The 24779-nt window shown below is 45.0% G+C and overlaps 1 protein-coding gene across 2 annotated transcripts in view; it reads left to right on the top strand.

Moving 5' to 3' along the window:
• The window catches only part of LOC119174513 (ataxin-10), a 57018-nt gene extending 32862 nt beyond the window's left edge, over positions 1-24156 (top strand). The window contains exons 8-11 of one of the 2 annotated variants that reach the window (XM_037425451.2): positions 21453-21561; positions 22248-22441; positions 22727-22790; positions 23991-24156. In XM_037425451.2, the coding sequence (XP_037281348.2) occupies positions 21453-21561; positions 22248-22441; positions 22727-22790; positions 23991-24133 (510 nt within the window). In that variant the 3' untranslated portion in view covers positions 24134-24156. Of the gene's footprint in view, positions 1-21452; positions 21562-22247; positions 22442-22726; positions 22791-23990 lie in introns of those variants that run through there. The other variant, XR_012895364.1, reaches the window with a different exon arrangement.
• Positions 24157-24779: the final 623 nt, after the last annotated feature.

Here is a 24779-nt window from a genome sequence, read left to right as displayed (position 1 = left end):
AAAGGGACAGACGGGCGCTTCGCCTCACTTATCATTCACTCCCATAAGGACAGACGGGCGCTTTGTTCCACTTATCATCATTCACTCCGTGGATATTCTGTGATTTTTCTAGCATTTGTTTTATTGGCAGCTTTCTTGATTTTTTGGTCACGTACAAGATGATGTTTTTCTGATCATAACCGTAGACACCACAACGGGAATTTCTTAGAAACGAGCTTTTTGATGCTATAGCCTTCAAGTGATATATAGGGCATAAAATAAGTATAGGTGAAGAGACGGTCGTTTATTTGACAACGTAATTGGAGAGCATGATCAAGGCACGCACTGAACGGTAGTTGTAACTTCCAACAAAAATAACCCAGCAGTGACCGGATTAGTGAAACAATTTGAGATTAGGTTAAAACAGTTCACGTTTCTAATCCGGCATGATAAAGTGAACCATTGCATGCCATCGTTTAGTCTTGATTGAGGTATAAACCAGCTAATGTTCACCGTGACAGACCTTCAAGGGAATCGGGCGTAATTCAAAAGGTGGGAGCAAGCTTTGCTTTCAAAGATTGAAAGCTCACTGGAAGACACAAAGTTTACGATGTTAAATTTGAGAATGACGGCATCTAAAAGCACTACCGTCATCTTTCGCTGAACAGGAAATTTTGATCTCACCCTGGAAGTGGGAGGTCGCACCCGGTATCCTTGCGCACTTGTTCCCAGCATTTTCGTCTCGTATACTGAAGCCAAAATGTTAATATTCAAGGTGCCAATCCCCCCCCCCCCCCTCCCCAAAATGCATGGAACTCTTCGAATGCCCAGTGCCCTGTTTTGAGGATCCACCAGAAATAAAACAGGAAGACGAAAGGCAAGTGATAAACAACACTGTCAGTACTCAGAGTTGCATCACATTGATATTGATCTATTGTCAACTGTCGTGCTGCCTTCAAAGGAGCGAATTTTTTGCTTTATTACATATTGCCCTTATGAACCAACTTAATCGTATATAAGTGGTCATGTTTTACCAGTGACAAGGCTTTGTTATACTTTTATTTACATTACAGCATTAGATATTTTTCTCAATAACAGTGTTCCCATTTCTGAATATTGAGCAGGTAATGGGGTGTTGCACATGTCGATGTTACTTCCGTCTTCCCGGTACAACGTAGTGAACCAGGAAGTAACACACCATAAGTGCACTACATCTGTACGGACGTTTGCATAAAAATGGAATACGCGACACCGTGCAAAGAGTGCCTCTAGCATCCCTCGCAAGTACACCTGGGACAACCACAACCAAATCACAAGAAGGTACACTCACTCAGATGAGGTGTTTTCAAGAAGGCTGCTTACATCTTTCCTCAAAGGGCCTTTTTTCTACATTAAAGCAATTGCAAAAGGTGTCTAGAGGCATTATACAAAAACCCCATAGTTGGTGACCTCTTTTGGATTGTGCTTAAAAAGTTGGGAGTGGTTGCCACCGCATCTTCCGAGTTATACCCCTCATAATCAGAATGTGATGGCTAGAGTAGTAATTGTGATGAGAATGTTCTTTCTTTTTTTTTTTCAAGAAAACCAATCGGGAACTACAACTTTCTGACAAAATGGTAAATGCCAGAAAGAAGGTGAATTTGTTCTACGATTTTACGCTCTGCTCTTGGTTATTGATAGCCATTGCGATTACTGGTCCAGTGAACAGGGTAAGGCATGGGTACAATTTTTTCGAAAACGTCCTTTTTGTACCTAGTAGAAGACACCAGTACTGTTTTTCAAGAACATTTTTTTATTATAGTAAATCAACTAGTTTGACACTTATACACAATTTTGGGTTGTTTTTCATCTAGGCAACATGGCTTTGGTTATATTGGTAGTGGTCATTATAAAGACTATGCTGAAAATGCTCATTTGGCTGGAACCCCCAGTATGAAGGTTAAACACAAACATAATGCAGACATCAGAAATATAGGCCAAAAAGCATTTCATAGCCAGCCTACAATGAGCAACACATCCGGGCCAAAATTGCAGGTGAGCTAATGCATATCCTTATAAGCAGTCGTGAAATGCAACGCGAGAATGTCGACCGGAAGCACGATAAATGTTTTAAGTTTTAAGTTTGATATTAGTACCCAAAAAAAAGGGGTGGGGGCCGCAAGCAACATGACAGTGGACTGCCGTAGCAGACGATGCGCTGATACGATTTGACTATGGTGCCACTAGTTGTCGTGGCTGCCGTCCGGACCGCCCTCCCCTACTGGTGGAGATAAGAGGCTTCGAAACTGAGTTTATTCTAGCAATGTTGGTTTAGATAGTCTGACTGCTTGCTGAAAAAACATTTGAATAATTTATTTTATGTTTTGTTTTTAAACTCAATTCCCAACTTGGTTTTAGTTTCACAGACCTTTACTTCAAGCATCCTGCCACCCGGTTCTTGGCCCATCCCCCTTTGTGGTTGAGTGCCATCCATAAGAGATAATAGTCATCATCATCATCATGAAAACTTTAGTGAAAGCACTGCCGAGATAGAAAATTGCAGTCTTTGTGGAGGAGACCACCCACTTGATAATTTTTGTACGGCAAGGTCAAATGATATTCAGCTAAAAAATAATTTATAGGCGAGATATTCACGACAAGAAGCCATTGCAGTTGTCAATTTTTGGACTTTTGGTTTTGCTGGTGTTGCAAGATTCATTTGATGAGACCAAACTTTTTCATGTTGTTGAGCCAGCAGTAGAAAAAGCAATGCCAAAGCCAATGGATCAGATGAACACAACTGTAACTGAGTGTCTCTCACAAGTGTATTGCTCTCAATTGACACAGCTACTTTCAAAAGATGTGTACTGACGACCAAACTGACACCTTGGGCAGAAACAGCAGTAGCACCAGAGACGTCTGATTCAGCACCACAGCGGAAACATCCAGCAGATAAATCGGCTACTTTATCCAAACCTTCCACCTCAACTAAAGTAAAATTACTGGATGAGATAGAAATAAGCCATGATAGCAGGTGTCAGAAGCGAACTGCGTCTTTAATAAAATCTTCTTGCTGAAGTTCCAAAACCAAAAAAGGTCATTCTAATCGCGTTCTAGTTCCAAAAGTATTTTGGTAGCAGTTGTTGCTGAAGTAATTGACTCATCATCATAGATACTTTGAAAATTCTGCATTGTAATTGTAGTTCTTTGTTTTCTGCTTCAACAGATTTACTTTGTTTAGTTAATCATTAAAATCTTGACATAACATTGCAAGAAACCTGGCCTACTACTAATAAAAATTATTATATTCAAAATTTTTGTATACTTTTGTTAGATTGCCTTTTACTAGGAGGTGGTGTAATGATACTTATATGGAACAAATCTGGCCACACAGCGATTCTGGCTTTACACTTGTCCCCAGACTGCCAAATTTTGGCAGTGCAACCCAGCATGCCGGGATGCAGACTATTTTCTATTATAAACGCATCTGTACTCTTGGGTGCGCACAATACACAACAGTTAGGCAGCGTTCTAACTAGCTGCACGAATGAAATAATTCTTACCAGTGACTTGAACTCCCATCACGTTTCACGGGGATTCAAAACAGACTTTTCTGGTGCTATTCTGTAAGACTAGATTACACATGGAAATTTTGCATGTCTAAATATGAACCTACGTTTGTGTTTGAGCACGATCCGTGTCAGATCTGACGTTTTATAGCTCAAGTGTTCCACCAAAGTCCTGGAGGAAAGTTGATTTCAGTTCAAACAGTGACAACATTTATGTATACTTGGACATAGGATGTGCAATAAGATCAATTGAAAGAGACATGAAAACATGGGTAATTATAAAAAGTTCGAATACTGCTTGTGCTCTAATATTAATGTAACATCCAGTGATAAAAATGAACTTGGTAAAATATTTTTCAATGTTTTAGAAATATCGAAAAACACATTCCGATTTTGTGATTGCATCGGCGTCAAGAAAGTGTGCGCCGCATAGCCGTTGGTGAAATATCGACTGTATGCGGGACTGCACAAGGAGGAAAGCCACGCGAAAAAGTCTTATGCATAACCAGAGTTCACCAAGTTAGAGGGATGACCAATTCTTCGCAGCAAAATTTAAGCATATTGTATCTCGTGGGAAAGAGAAACATGATCGAAATCACTTCAAATACCCATGTAACGAAAAACCCATTGAGCATTACTCAATTTTCTTCATTGTACAAAGAAAATTCTAATGCCAGAAAATGTGGACTCTATTGTGTATACCTTCCAAGAATTACAGGAATCAATAAATCTACAAGCTCAAGGGTTAAAAAATAGGTTCACAACGCACCTTCCAAATTCTGTTTATACACCAGCGGTTCTTGTGTGCAAAGCAGTACTGACTTCCGAATTCACTCAGCTTATGTCAAGATTGCCAAATTCACCACCAGGCCCCGATGAAGCTGCCTGGACCAGCAGGTGGCCTTCCACTCTGCGGCCGCCATACGGGCAGCCGTGTCTTTGACCGCCACCTTCCTTGAGCTGGCCGTCGCACGGGCGCTCAGCTGCGCGGCGCGGGTGCGCCCACCTTTGAAGATGCAATGCTAAAGATAATATACCAGCGATTCCCCCATAATATTTTAAGCCCTATAAACTACTGCATTAGGAATTGACTGATATGTGGAATTCGACGTCCCAAAACCATCATATCATTATGAGAGACGCCATAGTGGAGGGCTCCAGAAATTTCGACCACCTGGGGTTCTTTCACGTGCACCCAAATCTGAGCACATGGGCCTACAGCCTTTTCGCCTCCATTGAAAATGCAGCCTCTGCAGCTGGGATTTGATCCCACGACCTGCAGGTCAGCAGCCGAGTACCTTAGCCACTTGACCATCGTGGTGGGGCTATTGCATTAGGAAGGCATGGATAGCTGATAAATGGAAGATCGCTAAAGCTATATCGCTGCTTAAAAAGCAAGGGGCAGGCTATGATTTTGGCAATATAAGGCCAATAGCATTAACATCAAATGAAGTGAAACTTATTGGAAGGGTCTTTCATCATCATCATCAGCCTGACTACGTCCACTGCAGTACAAAGGCCTCTCCCATGTTCCGCCAGTGTTAACTTGGTCCTGTGCTTGCTGCTGCCAATTTATACCCGCAAGCTTCTTAATTTCATCTGCCCACCTAATCTTCTGTCTCCCCCTAACCCGCTTGCCTTCTCTGGGAATCCAGTTAGTTACCCTTAACGACCAGCAGTTATACTGTCTACGCGCTACATGCCCGGCCCATGTGCATTTCTTCTTCTTGATTTCAGCTATGATCTTTAGTGGTAACATAATAACAATTATTATTGAGCAACTGTTGAGCAGTTAAATTTGCTTTAGGTCTGAACAGTCAATATGGAATGTGCATTTAGACACCGAAAGTCAAGTTCGCATTGCCCAGCATAAAAAAATAGCATGCAGGTTTTGTTATGTTAGACATATATAAAGGATATGATAGTGTCGAACATCCTCTTTTATTAAATTGGTTATGGTGTCATCAATTCTTTGCCTATACCGTAGCATGGGTGACGGAATATTTAAGAGAAAATAAGTTATATTTCTCTAAAGATGGCTTTTCTTTCTGCAAACACAAGCAGATGCAAGGTGTGCCTCAGGGGCCAATACTTCTACCAGCATCATTTAACATCTTGATGTGTACTATCCCCATTCAATCAGAGGTGCAGACTGATGCTTATGCGGACGGCATTGCTCGTTTTGCTATGGACGCTGACATACATTGCCTGTGCAATACTTTAGTGATACTTGACAAAACCATGAAACTTGGCTAGATGGCCTACAGAGTTCAGTATGGGCACTAATAGGTGTGGTATTCTAGTTGTCCTTGTTAATAACCCAGTACACCTATCTACTAATAACAAAATGCATGATATCCCAAAAGTGCAGTAATTAAAATATTTCGATGTTATTTATAAGGAGCGTCTGGATTGGCGGTCTAATGTTGAATATATCGCAACAAAAGAAGTACGCGCAATGGGTGTTTTACGCAGACTGTGTAGCCGCAGATCTGGTATGAGAAGAAAGGTACTATTGATGGTCTACGAAATGTATGTATGGCCTGTATTAGAATTTGGCTGTGTTATTTTTTCTAGTGCGCCAGCATTTAAGCTTCGGCCACTAGTCCTATTAGAGCGAAAGGTTTTACGGCTGTGCTTAGGCCTTATAAGATATGTAGCAAATCATGTAACATACCTGGAAGGGCGAACACCACCCTTGTTATGTTGATTCAACTCACTTACGATGCAGACCTTTTTTAAGGTTGCACAAATTACTGTTTAATCATATTAAAATAGTTTTCATCTCTACTCCTGACTTATTTTTCTCCGAGCACTGGCCCAGATTCTGCGAACCCCAAATCATACTTGTTCAAACATTATTTGACTCTCTAAATGTACAAGTGCACGATGGGCTTCCTTTGATGATGCAACCTAACTTCATAAACGTTTTCTTCCGTAATATTTTTCCAAGCCTTGTGAAATTATTACCTCACGTCACTTTAAATAGACTGTTACAAAATCATATAAATACCCTGCCAATGAATGGAGTTATTTCAACGGATGCTTCACAATCTGAGAAAAAAAATCAGGCATAGGAATATTTTGACCCGACCAGGGGTGGTTTTCATCATTACGATTGGCTGATCTTATTCCTGTTTTTATAGCTCAATTTATGGCCATAATATCGGCTTTATGAGAGTAGCAAGTACTTCTATTGCAGTATGCAGTTCCAATTATCACTGACTTTTTATCCCTGTGCTGGTGAAATCCCTCTACTAAAGCTCTTTAAAGTACTAGTCCCCGCTCACCTTCAATGTATTATTTAATTTGGGTACCAGGCCACAAAAGCTTGTTGGTAAACGGAAGGCCTGTTTCTTTAGCAAAGGCACGGCGCTTTTGGCGCCAATCATTCGCGTTTTGCCGCTAATAGCAAACACGACAATTGCAAGATTCCACCAACACTCAGAAAAAGCTTATCAGACTTTATTGATAGCTTCTTCAGAATATAAGCACGTCTTAATTCGCTGGCGCAGCGATTTATCGATGTCGAAAATAATGGAAGTGGCTGTAACCTGCTTTCGCTGCCTCGTTACATCCCTCAATTTTTTTATGCATATAGCAAGTTTAGTGCTTCCCCCTCTATTCGTCTTCCGTAATCAGGAGGAAACCATTACTTATCACTTTTTAGGGGCAAAGCTCTTTAAAGCGGCACCCGTTCGTCCCTCGTCGTAGCGCGTAACCAGTCTTACGTTTTGACCTGCAAGGTGGTGCCGGTGGGAGATTTCTCCTTTGCATTGTTAGTTGGTTGCGAAACTTTATTGAGGTCCTGCAAGGCGCGCGCAAGCGCGCAGCGGGCGACTCCCACGTCGGGACCATTAGGCCGAGCCTATCGGCCGCTCCGCGGGCCTGCTGGACGGCCCAAAGCTGGTCGGCCAGGAGGGAGCTGCGTAGGGCCGCCTCCCACCTGACCGATGTAGTGTTGGGGTTGTGCACATTGCCTTGCACTCCCAGAGCATGTGCGCCAGCGTGGATACATCCCCACATGCGGGGCAAGCGTCATTGGGAAACACGTCAGGATAAATAGCGTGAAGGGATCTCAGGTTAAGGTACGTGTCGGTCTGCAGTAGTCTGAGCGTAAGGGCCTGTGGCCTATTAAGATTTGGATGAGGGAGTGGATATAGTCTCCACGCGAGGTAAAAATATTTTGTTATTTCGTTGTACGTGGCAGGCGCGTCCCTGTTTTCCGCAACCCCGTTGGCCCCGAATCGTTGCCCGGAACCCGCGCGGTCGGTTAGTGCGCGCGCGGCCTCGTGGGCAGACTCGTTGAGGTTGGGGGGAGCGCCTTGGACCTGTCCAACATGTGCAGGAAACCAAATCAGTTCGTGGTGCTTGATGCCGTCGCGGCCACAACTCTGGAGCACGTGCAGGGCTTTCTTGGAGATTACACCGCGCTCGAAAGCGGGAATAGCTGACCTAGAGTCACTATAGACGACCTCCCTTTCACCTTCCAGGATGGCCAGGGCGATGGCCACTTGCTCGGCAATCGTCGGATCGTCAATGTGAACCGATGCGCAGTTGGTGACTTGTTGTTTGGAGTCGACGACGACTGCGGAGAACGCGCGGCTCCCACGGTACGCTGCCGCGTCGACAAAGCTGACGCCGCGCTCCTCACTGAATCTGCTTGAGAAGAGTGGCAGCTCTAGCCCGTCGCCTACCATGATTGTGCTCGGGATGGACATTCCTCGGTATCGGTGCCACGGTGATGAGGTCGCGAATCACACGGGGCACCTGTCTCATCTTCTCGTCCACTTCAGCCGGAGAGTGACCGAGCTCTCGGAGTATATGTCTGCCGGTCTGGGAGCTCGAAAGGCGCGCGAGCTGGGCCCGCTCCTGCGCTTCGGCAATCTCCTCCAACGTATTGTGTATTCCGAGCTGGAGCAGGCGCTCGGTGTGCGTCCTGATCGGGATACCGAGGGCCCGCTTGGTAATCTTTCTGAGCAAGACATTGATCTTGTCACGCTCGGCACGCTGCCAATTGTGCATGGCCGCGACATATGAAAAGTGGCAGAGCACAAAGGCATTGACCAGGCGGATTAGGTTGTCTTCCTTGAGGCCTTGGTAGCGGTTGGCCACCCGCCGAACCAGCCGAACCGCGTTATCCGTCTTGGCGGCGAGCTTGAGTATTGTCTTGCCGTTGGAACCATTGGACTCGATGGTCATGCCGAGGACCAGAATGGAGTCGACTCTGGGTATTGCGCTGCCATCTGCGGTGTAGAGCTTGATATAACTCTTCGAGATTGGCTGCCAGTTTTTGGGCTTGGGCCCTCGCCTAGTGGGTTGGTAGAGGAGGAGCTCGGACACACTTGGGAAACACCTCAGGCCTGTGGGACGGAGGTAATCTTCCGTGGTGTCTATGGCCTCCTGCAGGGAGCGCTCGACTTGCCCGTCGCTGCCACCTGTGCACCAATTGGTAATATCGTCCGCGTAAATTGTGTGGTTAATGCCTTCGATACTGTGCGTTGTTGAACAATAAAAAAAAAATCGCAGCGTGCGCGTTAACTAAAAGCCGAATTCTCATGTCTCTCATTCCCCATTAGCAGCCATTGGCATGTACATTGAGCAGTATCTGACAATAAAGGGTTGCTACGTTATACTCGCTAGGCGTAACCTCCTTGGTTTTAGAAAGGTTTAGCCAGCGTTGGGCCGCAGTGCCATGAATACAGTGAACTAGTATATACGATGAACTCGAGGTGGTTAAAGGTGGGACGTAGACACGAAGCGCAAGCCGTAAGAAAGTGTGCGTGTGCCACCTTTCGTTTAGTCCTTGGAATGTCCGCTGGATGGCGGTGCTTCTATATGCGGAATATATGATGAAAAGATGCGTTATACTCGCTGGGCGTAACCTCCTTGGTTTTAGAAAGGTTTAGCGAGAGTTGGGCCGCAGTGCCATGAATACAGTGAACTAGTATATACCATGAACTCGAGGTGGTTAAAGGTGGGAAGTGTACATGAAGTGCAAGCCGTAAGAAGGTGTGCGTGTGCCACCTTTCGGTTAGTCCTTGGAATGTACGCTGCATGGCGGTGCTTCTATATGCGGAATGTATGATGAAAAGATGCGAGATGGTGGTACTTGGGGTGTTGACTAGATGGACAAACGGACACACAGACAGATGCATAGACGGACGCATGGATGGCTGCACGGACGGATGGACGCATGGACGGACGCAGAGGCGGATGCATGGACGAACGCAGGCACGGACGTACGGATGGATGTGCGGACGCACGAACAGACGCACGCGCGGACGGGCTGGTGGACGCACGGATGGTCACACAGACGGACGCATGGACGGGCGGAAGCAAGAATGAATGGACGGACGCATGCTTCGCCCCACTCTCCATCATTCACCACTTGGATATGCTGCCATTTCTAAACTATCACCGGTTCACAACATTGATAAAAAAGATTCATAGTACCACCTCTTCTAAATGAGTCTGGAAGTTTCAGAATCAGTGTTTCTTTTGGTGGCTTTACTCTGGGCTACAGTCACAGGGATGTGTTCTTCGCCATTGAGAAATTCATCACTAAGTCTTAAAAGAATATGTTGCTGAATTCTTCATTCTTTAAATATTTTATTACCAATAACTCGTACTATAATTCGTTATACAAGTTAATTCTAGCTTATGCGAGTAATAAAGTAAATAAAATACTCTGAAATTTCACCAACAACTCGGTCAATCCCATGAATTCGGTATAAGCCATCAAACGAGGAGAAGACGAAAATGGTTGGTGCTCCGCTCCTCGTGCTGCACGAGGACAAGAAGAGAAAGCAAGCAAGCAGGCTGCCGTGCTAGCACTTCACACGAGTATTGAGACTATGGAACGGCTTTCTAGGCTCGACAAAGCGCGCCGGAGGCTGTTTTTGGACGACACGAGCTTGCTGCGTCGACCAGGCAACCTGCGGCGAGCCACTTCAGTTTGTGGAACGGGTCTATTGACAAGGCTCCAAGAGGACGAGACGCCACAGTGCCGTGTTTCGTGGACTCAACAAAGAGGGCAGAGCCAGAAACTATTGCCGCACGACGCTGATCAGCCAAGCTATCCACCAGACGAGGAGGTTCGGCTTCTTTGGTGCGGATCTTCTGGGAAGGTGTGCCTCAACCGCACCAAGGGGAGCTTCAGTAGTACGGGGCCAAGAGACAATCAGTCTGACGATTTCGCCAGTCACCGAAGCCTTGCTGGCAAGAAGTCAAAGCGCGCTGGTGCCGCGAAGCACAGCGGCGACAGATCACGGAAGCAGCGTCAGCAGACGTCGAAGCGCTTGGTCCTGTCCGATTCCAGTGAGGCCTTTGCAGTTGCCGAAAGGCAAAAAGACGAGGTATCGGCGCGGCAAAGTAAGTTAAAGACTAGCTTTTCTAGACTGGCGGTACCAATGTCAGATAAAGTAAGGACATCAAAGGAAAAGAAGGTCGGCTCTCATGAAGGCGGCCTGTTGAAGCTCCTAGATGCCGAAAGCCAAAGACTCACAGGAAATAGTGCTAATCTTGTCGAAGAACCACCATCCGAATGCAGGCCGCCAGGTTCTCGCGTTTGCCGAAATAGCGGTACCTACTCAAGTGAGTCCGATCCTTTCTGGAACCGAGGAATTGGAGACTGCTCAGAGAGCAACCCAAAAACACTCCAACCGTTGCGGAAAGCCATTGATCGTTTGTCACCGGTGAGAGGAGAATGTGATGGTACGTTCTCACCAATTACAACCTATATATACCATGAAATGCGGAAAGGTGGTTTGGGCAAGAACTCACGGCCTCTCGGCAACCGTAACAGGGTTCCGCAAGAGACGAGCCAAAATTACGCTCCGTCGCCGAGTTCTGATCATGTGGGATATCGGGAGGCGTCGAAGCTAGCCCCCCTGGAGCGTTCATCTCCCACAGGGCGCACTCCAGAAGGCAAACCCTTGCTTAAAGCTTCGGGACTTGGTGCGTCTGGGACAGCTTCGGCAAGCACTGCCATGCCACGAGCCCAAGTCCTTCCTCACCTTGTAGGTCAAGGCTATTCTGACTTTGAATGTCGAGGAACTGGCGCTGCGTTGTTGTTGAGTGAGTCCCCAGCAGTGGAAGAACAGCAACCTTTCAAACGTATACTTCTTTTCAAAAAGAAGGCGGCAGTCTGCCTCGGTGTTTTGCTCTTTGCTTTGGCGTTATTTGCGTGGGTATCGGCACCGTTTTTGTATAGTAAAGTCATCGTCACAGCGAAGCCTCAGTTGTTTAAGCCACGCATGCCCGGGTCGTTCCCGGTTGCTAAAAACGGAAGTTTTGTCGCTCACGATGCAACCGAAGAAGAGTACGACACCTGCTCAACACCAGCATGCAAGCGCGACGGCGCTCATCTCAAAGGGCTCTTGTCCTGGGACTTGGATCCCTGTGAAGACTTCTATCACTTTGTTTGCAGTCGCTGGAAGAGTAGCGGCGAGACCACCAAAACGAACGTTGCGGCCGCGTCCTCAGACGAGCTGGACCACCAACTGGAACAAAGCGTTCACGGGGTCCTGCAGCGTGGTAGCTCTGCAGAAAACCTTGCTACACTCAAAGCACTTTTTGATGAGTGTATGAACACGCGTCAAATTGACCTGGATGACTGGAATCCGATGCTAGAGCTGCTCTGGCTGGTCAGCTTAGAGGGCTTCCCCTTCAGCTTTACGCCGCGCAACAGCACGTCGCTGTGGAAGATCGCCGCCAGGGTATTGAAGATGACTGGTGCCAAGGCCTTGATCAGCATACAAGCAAATGCACATCCGACAAAAGTCGACGTGAGCATTCTGAGCATCGGAATGCCTAATATGTTGGCACCCAAGGGCAGCGATCAGGCGCAGGTGACTGAGTTCTACAACAGCACTGCATTTGCGGGCATTACCGCCCTGAAAAAGCAGCGAAATCCCACGGCGTACTCTCTCGAAGTGGCTGCGTTTGCGTCGCGCCTTGAAATGCTTGTGTACAGCTACAGTGCGTCAGTAGGACCGCCGACACATCGCGTAATGCTGCTGAAAACACAGCCGGAACTGTCTACTTTCTGTGTCGAGTTGTTCCTTAACAGTGACTCCCCCCTGTATTCTGGTGGACACACAGAACTGCTCATCCAATCACCGGCTTTCTTCGAGGCACTCGTGACCCTGTTGCGTAATACTGATCACTATATTGTCATGAACTACCTCGGCATCCGCCTCATGATCGAAGTGGCTGCATATGCACCCTTGTCAGGAAGGCCATTAGTCGATACCTTAGTCCAACATATCTACGGCCGCCCTAGACCTTTGTTGCCTCGATGGAAGCTCTGTGTGCGATCGGCAGAGCGAGCATTGCCGGACTTGTTCCTTTACGCCAGTGAACTTGCCTTCAAGACGCATTTTGCGGTCGACATGGTCCAGCGGCTCTTGGGATCGGCACGCCTTCAGCTTGTTCGGAGTCTCTCCAGGCTTACAGTACTTGACCGTGACTCTCGAGCGCGAGCTGCCATCTTGCTCAACAGCACTCGTTTCCGACTCTTCCGACCTGACTGGCTGAACAACCAGGAAAAGCTCGAAAGTCACGTGACTGCGCTACCTCGCGTCGTCCGTGGTCAGAGCCTGCGTTCTTTTTACACTTTACACAGTCACAGCTTCACCGAGAGCTTGCGCCGGGAAGAATCCGACCGCTGGCATGGGTCGGCTTTCGATCACGACTGCACCTTTGATGGCAACACGGTGTACGTTCCGGTGTTGTTGTTTAATTTTACGAAGCTCGCCGACAACATCCTCCAAAGCCTACAAATATCAAGCTCTGGTGTGCGCATTGTCCGTTGCTTGCTTCAGATGCTGATGACCAGCGTGGCCAGCGGGAGCAGTGCCGGTGTGGTCGCCAGCCGTGTCTGGTGGCCTGACTTGGCTAGTTCTTTGCTTGCAGTGACTCAACTATGCTTCCAACAGTACGGTGTGCGCCAACTGGGAGTGTTAGAGCTGCTCGAGTACACTGCCGCCATGAAGCCTGCCATGGACCTGTTCCAAGAAGAGAAACGCTTCGACGTTCGCTTCGAGGCCTTCCAGACTTACAGCATTTACCATCTCTTCTTTGTGTACCACGCGCTCAGCTTTTGCGAAGACTCATCAGCTGACAACACCACGGAAAGCTCGTTGGCTGCTATCTTGACGAACGCGCCGTTGTGGAACAACCGGCAGTTCCAAGAGACCTTCAGGTGTCCCGTCGGATCAAGCATGAATCCATCGAGGAAGTGCGTTTTGTGGCGGGACACTCCTTAGGTCATTTTTATACTAGACTGTTAAATGTGCAATTGAAAGATGAAAGATGAGCTTTGAGTGAGCACGCAGCAATATATGTATACATCAATAAATATTTTTCTCAATCGCAGCGCTCTCATTGCTGAATCTTAGAGCAGGTAATGGCGTGTTGTACATGTTTCACTCAATTCTTCCCGTTGCAGTATAGTGCACAATGAAGTAACACGCCGTGAGTGTACATCTGTGGGAACTTTGCAGAAATATTGAATAAATGACGACGTGCAAAGAATGCCTAGCATCCCTCGTCCCTTGGTGCAGCGGCGCCCAAACTACACGAAAGGGCGCTCACTTAGATGAGGCGTTTTCGAGAAGGCTGTTTACATCATCCCTCCCGAAGCCTTTTGTTTATTAAATGTGTATAAGGAGAGGTTGATGTCAATGCGTGGCGCCAGCTACTCCTCTTGCACAACAGCCGACATCGCATATTTGATAACGAACACAAGGCAATACTTTGGTACATAGCACAACACTTACGTACTAAGTCCAAGTTTTTCAATAGAGAAATCCACAGAAATTGGAGGAACATAGGTAATCACGCAATTGAAATGTTCACACAAAACCTAAAATTTCACTAAATTGTCAAAGGTGATCATGTCTGTCCGGAGCAGTCTCCCTAATACTGCACTGTTTTCACAAAAGATTTCTCTGCCAAAATGTAAACACACGAATGTTGAAGTGATACATTCCAGTTAACCATAACGCGAATGCATTTTCTGTTTTGGTGTAGTACTTTTGAGATATTTCCATTTCCTCCAGAAAGTGAACTAGTGCAGGCGCAGCAGCGGTTTCTTTCTGGCCATGGGCCCAAGATTTTTGCGACTAAGGAAGGTCGCTTATCCAAAGTGATTAGTTTCTGTAAAGTTCCTTTCGAAGTCCAACATAATTTTTACAATGTAGAAGAGTGTGCTCAACGTCGTCTTTAGCTTCTCCACGAGAAAAGGTAGGACTGCCAGCTTTTCTTATCCTTCTACATTAAAGGCACTTGAGGCACCATTGTTGGCGACCTCTTTTGGATTGTGCTTGAAAAGTTGTAGTGGTTGCCACTGCATCTTCTGAGTTATACCGCTGATTATCATAACGTGATGGTTATAGTGGGGGTGTTTTGCATTGTTAAGAAAAACAAAAAAAAACCTTTTTGTAGCGCGAAGCCACAAGGAAATTCATACGAATTTTTCGTGGCTTCGTGCTACAAACGGGCGGTTGTCTTCTTTCCCTTTCTTAACCCTTCTGCCACTTTGAGGGTTTTCGAAGACCTCATTTGCAATACTTGGGTCCATGTGCTTCGAGGTGTCGATGAATTCGCCCTCGGGCTGCCATTTGGTGACTTCCTCGTTAGCTCAATCGGTAGAGTGACCGCCCCGGAAAAACGTTGATCCCAGGTTCGAACCCCGGTCCAGGACGAACTTTCTGGTAACTGAGAAGCTTTTCTTTCTGAGAAGTGGCTTCATGATACAAACGGGTGGTTTCCTTCTTTCCAATCCTTAACTATTCCGCCCCCTTGCGGGTTTCCGCAGAACTCATTTGCAATCTTATACATTGCGGTGAGAATGTCCTGTCTTTTCGTTTTCAAGAAAAGCAATCGGGAATGACAGCTTTCTGAAAAGGCGGAGAATGCCAGAAGGAAGGCGAAGTTGCTGTAACATTCTTGCACTCCGCTCTCGAACATTTATAGCTGTCGCGAAGACGTGTTTGGTGAACAGTGTAAAGCATGGGTACTGTTTTTGCGAGAACGTCTTTTTTTTTCTAACAAGTATAGAAAACATGTGCACTAGTACTGTTTTTCTATCGCATTTTTGTCTTCCAGTTAGTCAACTTGTTTGAAACTTTTATACAGGTTCGGGATCATTTCTTTTTTGTCCAAGGTGGCTTCGGTTAGAATGGTAGTGGGTAATTGTCATAACAACTACGCTGAAAATGCTCACGCGCCTCGAACTTCCCGTACTTGGTGGTTAAGCGGCCCCGCCGCAGTGGTCTAGTGGCTAAGGTACTCGGCTGCTGACTCGAAGGTCGCGGGGTCAAATCCCGGCTGCGGCGGCTGCATTTGCCATGGAGGCGGAAATGCTGTAGGCCCGTGTGCTCAGATTTAGGTGCACGTTAAGGAACCCCTGGTGGTCGAAATTTCCGGAGTCCTCCACTACGGCGTCTCTGATAATCATATGGTGGTTTTGGGACGTTAAACCCTACATATCAATAAATCGGTGGTTAAACGCAACGCAGACACCTGAAATATAGGCCGGCCATCGATTTTTAGGCAACCTGCACTGAGCAATGCATCCGGACGAAAGTATACTCGCGACATTCTGCGTATCTGCATAAGTAGTCTACAAATGATGTGACGCGAGAATGTCGACTGGAAGCATGGTAAATGTTTGAGTTTGATCATGGTAGAATAAAACATCACATCATATCGGCGAGCTGAATGATGACGAGTGGAGCGAAGCACGGATGGACGCACGCACGGACGGACGGATGGACAGAAAAACGAACGAACGGATGGACGGACGAACGTACGGACGCACCGACTTAGGGCGCACGGACAGAAGCATGGACAGACTGACGGATGCTTCGCCTCACTCATCATCATTCACTCTGTGGATATATTGTGACACCGTTTTTATAGACATGCAATGCAATGCAACTGGCTACTACGACGAAACGGGACATATACGACCCACGGGGTAAGGAGGTTCGCCCCTAAAAAGGCCACTGCGAGCAACAGTGTGGCGGGTCGCCGCGGTACGCCGCCGTAGCAGACAATGCGCCGAGAGTAGCGCAAGAGTATTGTTCCTGGCTGCGCGCTCCTCTCCAACGCGCATCGAGGAACCCTACGCAAGAGTTGAGTGAAGCGCCGCTAGTTCTCGCGACCGCCGTTCGGACCACCGTCCCCCGCTGGTGGATATACGGAGCTTCGAAACTGAGTTTATTCTTGTAATTTTGTGCCACACAGTGAATTTCGATATGTATAGTAGTAATGCCCATACTTTCATCCTATGCAGCGTATGGTGTTATGCAATGACCACCTTTATTCACTACGTTGCTCACAAGCTATCCCGTAATGCGCGCGATAGTTCATGCGAATGCGTTCTACAAAATATGGATGTATGTGAGTGCCGCATTCTTTGATAAATGTGAGTGAGACAGTATCATGGCACTGGTGTCACACTACTCTGTTTAATGAAACATATGTAGTGTATTTTCTAAAAAGTTAAGCGGAACTAATGAATATAATTCATCAAGACGTCTGTGTCTGGCATGTGCAGTATTAGAGCTCATGTTTTTTTGTTTTTTTTTTGAAAAGGTAGAACAGGTGCACTAGCTGGCAGCACTTTGTAGGTTAGCATTTAGTGCTTACATGGGCCGTTGTGTCTGTATATAACACTTATTGTGCATATAACATTTACTCTGTATCATTATGTTCACAAATATATTCGATGAGAGGCCAGCAAACTGACATTCTTAGCTGACCTGTCAGATATGATAGTGTGAGACATGCTGTCTCACACTATCATATCTGACAGGTCAGCTTTTAGACAGGAAGTCTTTTAATCGAAGCCTTGGCACTAGATACAGTCACCACCTTGTGCGTCTCGCTATGGGAACAAACTTCACCGGAATGAGGTGGTGCCATCCTTACAGACCACTTAATTGGGCATCACACAGCACCATGTTATTATGCACCACTCGGGCACCAGTCGCGATAAAGCAACCTTGCACCACGCATTTGTTCCGTTCTTGTCCCCAGCTTGGCTGTGTATGTTTTCAGAAAATGGTGTGGTGCAGGTTGCATTTTGCATCCGTACTCTAATCCATCTTCAATGGTCGCGTGAACATTAGGTGCAAGTGGCAAAACTTCAGGTAGCCATCGTTTCTCCTCGTTTTTTTTTTCTTTCTGGTGGTGATGATCTGAGTGGTTTCGAGAGAGAGGGATAACGTTGCGCGCGGCAGATATCAGTGACACAATAAATGTCCAGGTATGTCCCAATCGCTTGAGAGGTATGGGGCAGAGCAATGGAGATGAGCAATGGGGATGGAAATCCAAGCTCCCAAGGTCTTACGAGTGTTCCGAATATACATGCAGTTCCGTGGACGTTCAACGCTGGTGATCAGGTCCTATGTGTGCATAGGTTCCTCTAAATAGTTGTGTATAGATTCTTGTTCGCATTAGCTTCGAATACCATACTTTATTGAGTATAATAACCAACCCCTGCATGTAACCTGGGCCCCCTACACTGTGGAAAAGTAAGTGGATAGGGAAGAGCAAAAAAAAAAAAACATCACTGTTTCGCCCAAAGGGTGAAGCAATTGCCATAGCAACATATTAGAATGTTTCACGAAGCAAGGCTATAGCATTTTTAGGAGCAATATCAATTGTAGTAAACATGCGCTTGCTAAGTAACCAAGTTTTCTGCGGTGCGTCCATATAGTAGATCACCCCAACAAGGCTCCTGCGTAGTGATGGCGTTGATATACGAAGCGAGGCTGGCAGTCAACTAATTCAAATCTGATATCACGTAACTGTACAAAACGCTCGTGTAAGAAAACACGACCGCTCCAGGTGCACTTTTGGCACCGTTTTTTTTTTTTTCGTACTGAGAGCAGCACAGTTCGTAAAAGCTCCCCTCTGCTTTGGGAGCACAAGGCGCGCGCTGGTCGTTGCCGCGTTAGCGTGGCAACCATAAGATCCCTACTCCCACCCCTGTTCGCTCACGAGATCAGCGCGTGCGCAGACGACCCGGCCGGAAAGGCGATGTTCGCTCCGCAGAAAGAGGCGGCTAGCGCATCTTTCCCTGTGTACATATACATACATATATATAGGAAAGCCGAAAGGTAGGTCTCAAACTTAATCGGCAGAGAACGAAAGTAATGTACAACAACCTCGGAAGAGAACAGCGCTTCGAGATAGGTTTATTAATTCATTCATAATACCTCAAAAGTCCCACATGGGACATTACATGAGGGGTAATACGTAATAGTGCGCTTGAAGTTGAAAAATACTGCGTCTACTCAGGACAGGTAATAACCGTGGAGCCGAACCACAAGATTGAAGTAACTAGAAGAATGAGAATGGGCTGTAGCACATTCGGCAAGCACTCTCAAGTCATGACTGGTAGATTGCCACTATCCCTAAAGCGGAAGGTCTATAACAGCCGCATCTTCCCGGTACTTGCCTATGGAGCAGAAACCTGTAGGCTTACAAAGAGGGTTCAGCTTAAATTGAATACGACGCAGCGAGCGATGGAAAGGAAAATGATAGGTGTAACCTTAAGAAACAAAAAGAGAGCAGAGTGGATCAGGGAACAAACCGGGGTTAAGGATCTGATAGTTGAAATCAAGAAGAACAAATGGACACGGGCTGGGCTTGTAGCTTGTAGGCAGGGTAACCGATGGTCATTAAATGCTACTGACTGCATTGCCAGAGAAGGCAAGCGGGTTAGGGACAGACAAAGTTAGGTGGGCAGACGAGATAAAGGAGCTTGCGGGTATAAAGTGGCAGCAGCAAGCGCAGGACCGAGTTGACTGGTGGATCATGGGAGACGCCTTTAACCTGCAGTAGACGTAGTCAGGTGGATGATGATGATGTTGTTGTTGATGATGATGACGATGACGTATACGTAAATGATGGTGGCGGCGCCTGCAATAACCAGACTGTCCATATAATTGCTATAGCAATCATAAATAATGTCGCAGTTCCTTCCCACGGACAAACGAATGAATGCGATAGCAGCAAATTAGAGTGTTATATGGAGTTAGTCTAGCAGGTCACTCGTCACTCCTTCATCATGGGACCTGGCATAACTGAACCAAACATTTGCGAAAAGGAACGCGGCCGCTTCAGCGAGCAAAACAACTTTCTTGCTGTTTAATAAAGATTCCACGCAAACTTTGTGATGGGAGCACAACACGTACAAAGGTATGAGCCGTCTGTTTATTTTCTGTAATTTTATTTATTTGTTTATTTATTTGTTTATTTATTTTTCGTTTTATTATTTTGTTTATTTATTGTTTATTTTGTTATTTTGTTTATTGTTTATTTCCTGTTTATTTCCTCGGGCTACCATGCTCAGTCGATAAAAGTGCGTATTTTCCACCGGAGATGGGCAAGCCTCCTTTGGCACACCTCTGTGCGTCTTTCACTGACGGATACGGCCGGCGCGTTTCATCTCCGCTTCAGCTGCTGTTGTTGGCACCCTCACACTTTCATACGCACGTGGAACATACGCAGACAAGTGACGTTATTGATTTGTACTTCATGCGAACATAATGGCGACGGCATAAGTTTGCCTCGAGTTTTTTTTATAATAGCTGTCGCAAAAAAGAAAAAAAAATGTTCGGCGTAATGTTGTAAAGCCGCACGTTGTGAAGCTCCCTTGCCTTACCGCGAAGCAGTGCCGCGAAGCCAACTTGCGCACCAAAGTTTGTGTTTGCATACAAATTTTAGTTCCGAATATTCTGTACATGTTGTGTGACTTATACCCAAGAAAGTACAGTATCTATGGCAATCTATGTCTGATCGTAAGGTGCTATGAAGCTGACAGAAGTAGGTGAAAGCCGTTGTTTCACTTGGCGCACTGTGCAACTGGTTGTGTCACTTTGAGAAATCACATGCCTTTCTGCAGACTTTAATGGATATCCATATATATGAATGTTACGCCCTAAAAATACATCTTTTACAAGGCACCGCCTGTGTTTGTCGATGTTCACTCTACCCTTGTTTTGTTTGTGTGCCAAGCGGAGAGGCTGGAAGAGAATGTGATATGCAGCATAATATGAGATGTTACATGAGAAAAAAAAGCAATACTCGGCCATGGAATGCAAAGCCATGGAAATCTAGAACAATTAAATTTTATTTTATTCGGCGTGAAAGGAGGCATGCTATGATGGTCTGGTAATTATGTTGTGCTGCTGTGCACGAGGTCACAGATTCAGTGCCTAGAAACTTTAGCCCGTCATTGTTCACATGTTTACGTATATTCTATTTCAACCCTAGTGTCAAAGTTAACCCACAACTACTAGACAATATGGCAACTCTGAATGTTTGCGAGTTTCTTTGAGATACTAGGCTTTGTGCTTTGACTGAACTTCAAAATGACAAGCAGGGATGGCAGGCAACCCGTCTTGCAGCATCACTGCAGCTTTAGTCATGATCGTGATTTTCTTTAATGTGTACCTCTTTCATATCCAGACAGAGGGCCAGTCATGCTCATATGTGTTCACATTTACTCTTATTAAAAAGGAGGATTTCATACAAAACACCAAACTAAATGTTTTATTGTACAGAAAGGCATCACATTCTTGATAAACGATTTAGGTTAGCCTCCTATGGGACTTGTTGTAGTACTGAATGCAAGGCTTGATGCCTGCCATACATTATTGATGTCATGCCTTGAGGCTACTTGCAGCCAAGGAGTAAAAGTTAAATCTTGAAATTCGTGGCATTATGCAAGTTCATTGCTCTGTTTTTCTACCATGAATATATCAAGTTGTTTCCACTAATCCTCCTGGCCTTTATGAAAATGTGACAAAATAAAAGCAGCATTTATACTGAGACATACATTTGTTCAAAGTATTAGCTCTAATTGTTAGCCTCATTGTGCTTATCATTTTTATTTTGCAGGAGATTGCAGAAATTTGTAAACTGTTGAAGGTCTTATGTTTGGCCTCTGCACATGAGGAGCTGAAGGGCTCATTTGCTGACGGTTCAGAGCTTCTTGCAACTGCATTGGGTATGTTGATGTTAGGATTTCACCTTAGACAGTATTGGTGTCATGTTGCTGCTTCATTAACGGGCATTATGGCACTGCTTGCTTCATTATATTTGTATTGGTTTTTTGCAAGGGATGTACAATTCATTTGTTCTAATGGCTCACTTTACAGAACAACTTTTCTTTTTTAAATAGGCATATCTAGTAGCCTTTCATAAATTAAAATTTATGGTACTAATGCTTAAAAACCAGCTGTAAAGATCTCTTGAATACAGCATCTAATATGTCTTTACTGCAAAAAATAATGGCAGATGTTTTTCCCAATGTGCTGCAATCGCTCCATTTCTGCTTCTGAAAAATATAACATGCACCTCATATGCATGATGGGCATCTTCACTACTCTTGCATCTTTATCTGTGATGCATTACCTATTAGTAGGGTTGATACTTGCCTCTTGTTTTTGTGACAAATCCTGCTTGGTAGATTTTACTATATTAAGCTTTTACACTAATTCGGGGAATTTTCGCACCAGTTCTTTTTTTAATGTCTGTTGACACATTCCATGGCACTGTGCAGGGCAAAATGTGCAGTAGAAAACAAACATTCACTGTCGCATTTAGTTGATTTTCAATTGAATATGTATCACAAGCATTCTATATACACTTCAGAATTCAAGATACAGATTGACTCTTGTCTTGTGATTCCAGAGGTATTGAAGACAGTTCATCTTCTTGGCAAATCGAGTGAAAATGCATTCACGCCCGCACAACATCTGGATGACTTCACCGGTGTCGACAAGGGAACCTCGGAGTTAACCGACCATCACAGCTTTGGCTTCAAGCGAGACCTGGTTCAGCTCATCGGCAATATGTGTCATCACAACAGGAAACATCAAGACATGGTAATTCAGTAATATGAGCAAGCATTGCTACTCTGGATTCCCTGCACCTCATGTACTTCTACTTAATGCAGTAACTTTATAAATTCATTGCTTGCATAGAATGTTCCTAATTGGTGATATACTGAATTGTTCTTTAGTTATTATAGTATTTTAACTTCCAGAGTTCTCCTCGCCCTTATTTATTTGTTGGATTATGAAGTATCTGCTTGATAAGCATTTAAGTATTACTATTCAGCCTTAATTGTTCCTCTTTTCGTGTCATGTAATTCTATCGCTACACTGCAGATTAGGAACTTGGATGGGATTCCCGTCATACTGGATGTGTGCAATCTGGATGCCAAAAATCCTTGTATCCTTTCTCGAATTATTTCACTGGATATGCTTGCCTGTTGACCACAAGTGCATGATATATCGGAAATGCTTGTTTTACTTGGTAACACCATATCACAAGCTTCACGTGGAGGCGGCGAGTGTTTGCCAAAACCTTCATTATATGCAATTCTGTCACTAAATTTCAATTTTTTTTGCGGGAGATCCGGAAGAAATTTGTGATTCCCTTGTGTGCATGATCTCCACTGTGAAAAATGTGTATGCCATTTGAGAAGGAATGGAAAAATATTCAAATAATTTTAATATCCGGGCGAATATCACGGCATTCGAATTTGTGTCAGCATGAATAAAAATTTTTCAAAATTTCAACCTATTCAATATTAACATATATTATGTATACTTGATGAGAAACAACTAATTGCAAAGGTGGTTTTACTGCGGAGTGGTAGTGCTATGCCGTGAAACTAACTTTCTAAGCAAAGTTCTTATTTTAGTAAAGTTACACTTACAAGTTAAACGACTATATTACGTTTACCCAATTAATTATTTTTTAAAGTTTAGAAGCATGTTATACCCTGAAGTGTTACACGGGCCTACGTGTGCTAAGTTTAGTAATTTTCAAAACGTACTATAATATGGCAGTTATAACTCGTGCCCTACTGCTACTGCTATGTCTTGCGACTATTCAGTGTTGCTTCCACTTCACTTTGAACCAAAAAGTTACATTCACACATGCCTAGTGCAAAATACTTGAAACAAAAGTGGTTGCGTGAAAACTACATAACAACGCAGAAAACACGGACAACTGCAAACGTTCACAAATACTTTATTTTTCATTGCAGTCAATACGTAAGTACGACATCTCACATGGTAACAACATAAATCACATAGTCATGCTCTGCAGTTTAGAACAAACCATAAAAGAACCCATTCTTTTCCTAGCAAGTCTGAACCGACTCTCTCAGCAGCAAGTTTCGTTGAAGTGCAAGCTAATTTGTCATGAAAAATTGTGCAAGTTAGTTAGGACATGACAAAAATGCTCATTATTTTCAACAGTATGTGATACACACTATTTGCACTACTTTATTTGAAATTATTGTACCAAGTCACTGTTCACTTCGAGCCTCAAGTTTACTATTCGCCCATGCCTACATTTGAGTAATAGTACTGTAACCTCGATACTCACCTTTGTTGCTGTCCTTGACACTCTTACCATCAGTCATAATACAGCACGTCATCTTGGCAATCAGGAATCTCCTGGAAGGAAACCTTGAGAATCAGGCTGTTGTGGGAAGCCTCATTCAGCAGGGTGTTGTTACCGATTCTCCACTGATAAAAGAAATGGGGATCGAGATAGAATAAAAGTACCTGTTAGATGGCAGCCACTTCTATGTGCATCTTTTTGTTGTAGTTGGTTGCGTGGGTAGAAACTGCCTAGATTTCGGAAAAGTGTTCTTTTTTGTCTAACACATTTGCCAAGGTAGCCTTACACACTGCACTCACTGCCAGTAATGGGATTTTAAACAAGCTGACTCTACTTCACCTTTAATACAACTTCAGAGACAAATTAGCAATCGCAGAATTTAAAGGGACCCTGCAACACTTTTTTGTCATAGTCAAAAAATGCTACCGATTGGTAGAAGAGGCTCCCACAAACACGGGAGCCAAGTAGTATAGTGCAGCACGCAGTCTGGAATTGACAATAAATTATCAAAGTCAGCTACCAAATGCTTTCTCTTCCCTCAAAAAATGATACAGAGAGCTCAAAAATCACCCGTAGAAGGCCATCTATCGGCCAATGGTCATGTTGAACATGGCGTGCTCAGACGTAACAGGGGATTGCCGTGAGAAGCTGGGACTTGTCCTCGCGTGCGCGCGCGATCACACTGAAAAAGCCGCGTATTCGAAGAAAAACAAAAAAAGTGCTGAAGGTCACAAGGTGCGTGTGACGTTTTTTTTTCCCATGCCATGCTGTCCCTTCCTGCTCAGCTTCCAGTGCTTTCGTCGG

This window comes from Rhipicephalus microplus, chromosome 5, assembly GCF_043290135.1.
Source record: "Rhipicephalus microplus isolate Deutch F79 chromosome 5, USDA_Rmic, whole genome shotgun sequence".
Taxonomy (NCBI): Eukaryota; Metazoa; Arthropoda; class Arachnida; order Ixodida; family Ixodidae; genus Rhipicephalus; species Rhipicephalus microplus.
Note: the sequence above shows the minus strand (reverse complement) of the source record. Positions and strands in the feature narration are given on the sequence as shown.